Raw genomic sequence first — 6,501 nt, 5'->3', positions numbered from 1 at the left:
CAGGAGTGTGCCACTGCACTCCAGTCTGGGCGACAGAGTGAGACTCCAACCCAAAAAAAAGAACCCCTGGGATAGAGTTTGGGTGGGTTTTATTCAGTGACCTCACAACTACCTCTGTATGTCAGAGACATGCAGAGTAGGAACACAGGTCATGACATAGAGCATGACCTGTCAGGGAACTGCCATCTGCTCTTGGTGGTAATAAGAATAATACTGACTGGACGCAGTGGCTCATGCCTATAATTCCAGTACTTTGGTAGGCTGGGGGGAAAGGATTGCCTAAGCCCAGGAGTTCGAGACGAGCCTAGGCAACATAGCAAGACCTCGTCTCTACCAAAAGTCAAAAAGTTAGCCGGGTATGGTGGCACATGCCTATAGGTCCAGCTACTTGGGAGGCTGAGGTGGAAGGCTGAGGCTGAGCCCAGGTGTTCAAGGCTGCAGTGAGTCATGATTGTGCCACTGCACTCAAACCTGGGTGACAGAGTGAGACCCCAACTCAAAAATAATACTAATTAACTAATTAATGTCATTAGAGTTGTTATTGTTTGTTCAACTCCTACAACCAGTAGCTTTCTATGTACATTATCTAAATTAATTATAACAAAACCCTATGAGGTGAATGTTACACCAATTTGCAGGTGAGAAAATAAGCAGGCTCAGAGAAGATAAGTTACCCTAAGTTACACAGCTACTAAATGGCAGAGTTAGAACTCAAACTCAGGTCTCCTTGGTTCCAAAGTCCATGATCTTCCTCAGATAAGCCACACTGTCTTCCACTCTCCTTCCAAGGGACATTGTCACTGAAAACTTAGTTATACAACTTCAGGAGGATGGTGTGGTGGACTGATGATAAGTGTACTTTCTGGAGCCAGACACAGATCCTGAGTTTGAATTTTGGCCCCGCCGTGTGATATAAGTCAAACTACTTAATCTCTCTAGCCTCAGTTTCCTCTTCTGTACTTGAGACAGTAATAGTACGTACTCATAGAGTGGTTGTAAAGATTAAATGAGATGATTATATGAAATGTCCAGAATAGGCAAATCCATACAGGCAGAAAGTAGACTAGGGCTGGGGACCATGGGGGAATTGGGGAGTGACTGCTTAATGGGTGCAGGTTTTCAATTGGAGGTGATGAAAAAGTTCCAGAACTAGATAGGCAGTGATGGTTATACAACTCTGTGATTATAGCAAAAACAATGGAATTGTATACTTAAATAAGTTTATTGCATGGTATGTCTCAGTAAGCTGTATCTCAGTAAAGCGGTTGTTGAAAGAAAAACTACATGAGGTGATATATGTAAGTGCTTAGAGCAGCACCTGGCATATCGTGCATGCTCAGTGAGCACTGGTGGCTGCTGTTATTGTTCTTATTACAAACTAAATAGATGTGGTATCTGCCCTCATAGAGCTTATGTTTTATAGGTGACTCTGACAGGGTCCTGCCCCTTCCTGTATGTCTGTGTGTGTGTGTGTGTGTGTGTGTGTGTGTGTGTGTGTGTGTGTGTGTATTTTTTGAGTCGGAGTCTCACTCTGTCGCCCAGGCTGGAGTGCAGTGGCACACTCATGGCTACTGCCACCCTGACCTGCTGGACTCAGGTGCTTCCGAGTAACTGGAACTACAGGCATGTGCCACTGCGTCAGCTAATTCTTTATTTTTATTTTATTATTTTTTTTAAGAGACGAGGTCTCACCTGGTTACCCAGGCTGGTCTCGAAACCCTGGGCTCAGGCAATCCTCTCAACCCTACCTCCCAAAGTGCTGGGATTACAGGTGTGAGCTACCACTCCTGGTCCTTCCTGTCTGTCTGTCTATCTGTCTTTCTTTATCTATCTATCCAATCTATATTGAATCACTCCATCATCCATGCTGGAGTGCAGTGGCATGAACAGGGCTCACTGCAGCTTTGACCTCCTGGACTCAAGTCATCCTTCAACCTCAGCCTCCTGAATAGCTGGGACTCCAGGTGTGTGCCACCATACCCAACTAATTTTTTGGACTTTTTGTAGAGATGAGGTCTCACTATGTTGCACAGGCTGATCTCGAACTCCTGGCCTCAAGTGATCCTCCCGCCTTGGCCTTCCAAAGTGCTGGGATTACAGGCATGAGCCACTGTGCTCAACCCATTTCCTATATCAAATGAACAGTTAAGTGGGCCCACTGACAAATGCAGAGGGCAGAGAATAAAGTTACAGGATCAGGGGCCTGGAAGCCACTCTTCATGACTGTCTGTAAAGATCTAGTAAATATCCATTTTTCAGGAGTGCCAGTAATTTAGCTCTTTCTTTTGTTATGTTCCATTTTCCTGAGGAAAAAAAACCACTGACCAGCAAACTAAGATCAAGGGTTCATTTGAAAACAGTTCCTTTCAGGGCATGGTCAAGAATCAGAATAGTCTCCTGTCGCCTGCACCACCTGCCCAAGGTCTCTTGGACTCCTTTAGGGCATTCCAAATCACAAGCACGGTCTTCCTAGCCTCCCAACTCTTTGCATAAATTGAAGTGTGCAATATATTTTTGCTTCCAAGGCTGCCCTTGCAGCAGGCACAGGCAGAAATCCCTTCTAGATGTTCTATTTTACTTGTTTTTGTCTATCTTAGGAAGTAAAAGTTAATGATCTGTATGTGAAAGAGCCAGCTAAAACTAAAAATGATATTCAAAAATAAATAAGACATGTTCAAATTTACGTGCATTTGACTTATTCCCCCGACTTAAAATAGTTTTCTTTCTGGCCATACCTGAAGGTCAGTTTTTAAGCTGCAGTTCCCTGTCTTCCTCTTTCCTCCTCAAGTCTCTCCTTCTCCCAATACTTTAGCTTGCAGGAACTGACAGCAAGCAAAGGGGGAAACTGAACTTGAATTTGCCGCTCAGCCCTCTGCTGAATAAGAAGCAGGAGGAGTTCATGGGATAGGAGGAGTCCCCAAAATTTGGTGGGTAGTGGTGATGCCCCGTCCCTGGTGAATTGAGAACCCCCTCCCCTCAAAATTGTTCTATCAGTAAGACATTTGCCATCTCCTTAGCTGCAGGTAGACCTCGGCAATCTTCTAGAAGGCGAGGCATGGGTCTGCTTAGGGAAAAACAACTCAGGCAGGTTTAACTCTCCCTTTCCTCCTAGGACCTGCTTTTATTGTTCAAATGTTTTGCTTATTCTGCACTCCTGGAATACTAGAATACTGGAAATCCCTACATTGCCCTATTTCTTGTTTAGTGGCACAGAGAGACCTCAAAACTCGTGAGAATACGTGACTGTTAGGCTGAGAGTGTCCTTGCAACGTGTGAGCACGGCCATCGTGCCTCTTGGGTGTACCAGGCAGTCCATGTGAGAGGAGTTTAGCAGAAGCACCAGAAGAAGCAGCGGGAGAGGAGAGGTAGTGAGAGCTGATGCCAGGAGGCCAGGCTGTGGCCCAGGAGCTTTGGGTCCTAGTCCCAGGTCTGGGCCTTTCTCACTGCAAGCAAGAATGTATTCACTTGTAGATTGGCCTGGTATGTGGCAGCCCCTGAGCTATGTGTTACCCTAGGCAAGTCATTCAACCTCTTGGAGCCTCAGTTTCTTCATCTGTCCAGTGAGGATAACAGCAGCTTCTCCTCTTGGCTGTTGGTAGGATAAAAAAATACAATCATAGCGATGAGAGCATTTTGAAAAGTTGGAAGTGCTGCTGTGTATAAAGTGGCATTATTAATAATGCCCGGGTCTTTTCATTGTGTTTCATAAGTATGGGGAGATTTGAATTGCTCCTGTGTCGTGTGTTTCTTCTTGCCTTAGTGAAATCTATTTTCTGGTATTAATTTACACATGAAAATAGGCAGTTTTTCTTGAATTGGCCTGTACTGGGAATTATTTTCAGTTGTTGGTGTCAATACCATTCGCAGCGAAGTTATTTGCACAATGTAGTCACCCAACTTACAGAAGAGGCATTTTGTTTAATGCCCATCTCTCCATTGGTGTTTGGATGTAGAGAGGGGCCTGACTTTGCACCTTTTAAAATGACTTTGGGTGTTTATTCAATGGCTTGTGAACGCAGACTCTGTAGACCTCCTTGAATTGATGGGTGTGGATGCCTGTCAGGATGAGCTGGGGCACTGGATTCAGTCCAAAAGAACCGCTATAGCCCACTGTGGAAGGCCACACATGGCCCCATCCCCCTGGCCCCCCACCCCTGGGCAACTCATACCCATGAGTCAGAAACAGGGCGCATGGCTCAACTCTGGGAGAGCTTTCTTAAGAAGCGAAACTGACCTCAAAATTGGCTCTCTCTACCTCTCCACAGTGCCGGAAGCCGCCCAGTAACCCCCAGGAACCCACCAAGAAAAGCCCCAGGGGGGCTTCAGATTCAGGAAAAGAGCACAATGGAGTCAGGGGAAAGCACAAGCACCGGAAGCCAACAAAGCCGGAGTCCCAGTCTCCAGGAAAACGGGCCGATGGCCATGAGGAAGGTAGGCCCCAGAGGTCCTGGCCCTGTGGGCTGGGCTGCACGGGGATTCCTGGGGCATGGTGGTGAGGGGAGAGGGGCTCAGAGACTAAATTTTAAAAGTGAGACTTCTGCACTCTGGAAAGAACACATAATTGACACCTCTGAAGTCTAAGGCCTGGGATCAGGGGCTTATTCTACTCACCCTGAGTGCTAGAATAAGACACACTGAAGGCCAAAGGAGGTAGTTTTCACAAACATCGGTCCTACAGCAGAGTAGCCAACCCATTTCCCTGCAGTCTAGGCTCAAAGAAGAAACAGGTTTAAGGAGGATTTGGACAAAAACAGTAGAATGGGCTTCTTTACACTATGCTTTCCACCTTTGAGTATATTGGAAAAATTCCATTCAACAGCTAGATAACTAGCTAATTAGCACGATTTAGAAAAACATTGTACTCTTATTATTATTTAGGGACACACAGGATGTTTGGGATGTGGGGTGGGTGTGTACCTAACTTGTGCGTTCTGCCACAGAATGTCCTGGGTGCCCTCATTCGGGAGAGAATCCCAAGTGCCCTCATCGGGGAGAGAATCCCAATCACCCTCATCCGGGAGAGAATCCCAAGCACCCTCATGGAGAGAGAATCCCAAGCATTCCTGACCACAGAAGTCCTTGTTCACGGTCTTGCCTATCTGACAGACCTACCTTTTCTAGTCTGTTTTTTTTTTTTTTTTTTAGACAGTGTTTTACTTTGTCACCTAGGCTGGAGTGCAGTGGCATAATCATGGCTCACTGCAGCCTCAAATACCCGGGCTCAAGGGATCCCCCTACCTCAGCTTCCTGAGTAGTTGGGACTACAGGCATGGCCACTATACCCAGCTAATTTGTTTGTATTTTTTTTGTAGAGACAGAATCTCCCTTTGTTGCCCAGGCTGGTCTCAAACTCCTGGACTCAAGCGATCCTTCCACCTTGGTCTCACTGTGTTGCCTAGTGCTGGGATTACAGGCATGAGCCATCGTGCCTGGCCTAGTCTGTTCTTAAATAGCCATTTATTTCCCTCTGTTTATCACTCTCTGCTCCCGTCTTCCTGCCTTGCTCAATCCTCTGAGATTCATTGAGGTTGCCCTTCTCTGAGACATGCTCCAGCTCAGTTCTAACTTTGTTGAGGTGCAGCAGCCTCAGAGTCATATGGGCAGCCGTGCCTCCTACGTTTGGCATGCTGTCGAATTGATACTGTATACTACCTTTTTTGGTGTCAGCAAAAGTGACTAAACTCCCAGTTTTCAAAAACCGCCGGGAAAACGCTCATTCTTTACAAGAGGTACATATGTGACAGCAGCTTCGGGGGAACTGATAAATGTCATCCAGGGTAGAGTAAACACAAACCCTTTCTTGATTTTTCCACCTGAGCCTCTCAGGCAGGCTGCTTTTTTGTGTGTGTTTTGTTTTTTTGGGTTATTGTTTTTGTTTTTTTGTTTGTTTGTTTGTTTGAGTTGGAGTCTCACTCTGTCGCCCAGACTAGAGTGCAGTGGCCGCTCCTGGCCACCGCAGCCTCAACCCGCTGGGTTCCGGCGATCCTTCCACCTCAGCCTTCCGAGTAGCCGGAATTACAGGCATGCATTACCACGCCCGGCTGATTTTTTGATTTATTGTAGAGATGAGGTCTCACTGCCCAGCAGGTCTCAAACCCGCGGGCTCAGGCAATCCACTCACCTCAGCCTCCCAAAGGCGTGGGATTACAGGCTGAGCCACTGAGCCCGGCTGTTTGTTTTTTCTTAATGGCTTTTTAGTTTCCTGTTTTGTATTTAAAATCTCCCTAACACATAAGCTATTCTATATCCCAAATTTCCTTCTGAATTTCTCCTTATTTTTTTCTCATTTAAACATATCATCTCTGAAATGTATGTCTGTCAGATTATGGCAAGCTTGGCCAGGCGTGGTGGTGGCACACCCCTATAATCACAGTTACCAGGGAGGCTGAGGCAGGAGGATTGCTTGAGCCTAGGAGGTCGAGGCTCCCGTGAGCTATGATCATGCCACTGCGTTCTAGCCTGGGTGATAAAGTGAGACCCTGTCTCTTAAAAAAAAAAACT

General features: G+C 46.3%; 1 protein-coding gene across 1 annotated transcript in view; it reads left to right on the top strand.

Moving 5' to 3' along the window:
- Positions 1-6,501, top strand: part of BCORL1 (BCL6 corepressor like 1) — a gene marked incomplete at its 3' end in the record, with an annotated part of 51,146 nt that overhangs the window by 30,155 nt on the left and 14,490 nt on the right. Inside the window, exon 5 of the mRNA XM_021711041.1 lies at positions 4,266-4,431. Within this exon, the coding sequence (XP_021566716.1) occupies positions 4,266-4,431 (166 nt within the window). The remainder of the gene's footprint in view (positions 1-4,265; positions 4,432-6,501) is intronic.

The sequence above is a fragment of the Carlito syrichta genome, unplaced genomic scaffold (genome assembly GCF_000164805.1).
Source record: "Carlito syrichta isolate Samal-C Ts95f unplaced genomic scaffold, Tarsius_syrichta-2.0.1 Scaffold301828, whole genome shotgun sequence".
Taxonomy (NCBI): Eukaryota; Metazoa; Chordata; class Mammalia; order Primates; family Tarsiidae; genus Carlito; species Carlito syrichta.
This window is presented reverse-complemented; position numbering and strand designations above follow the sequence as displayed.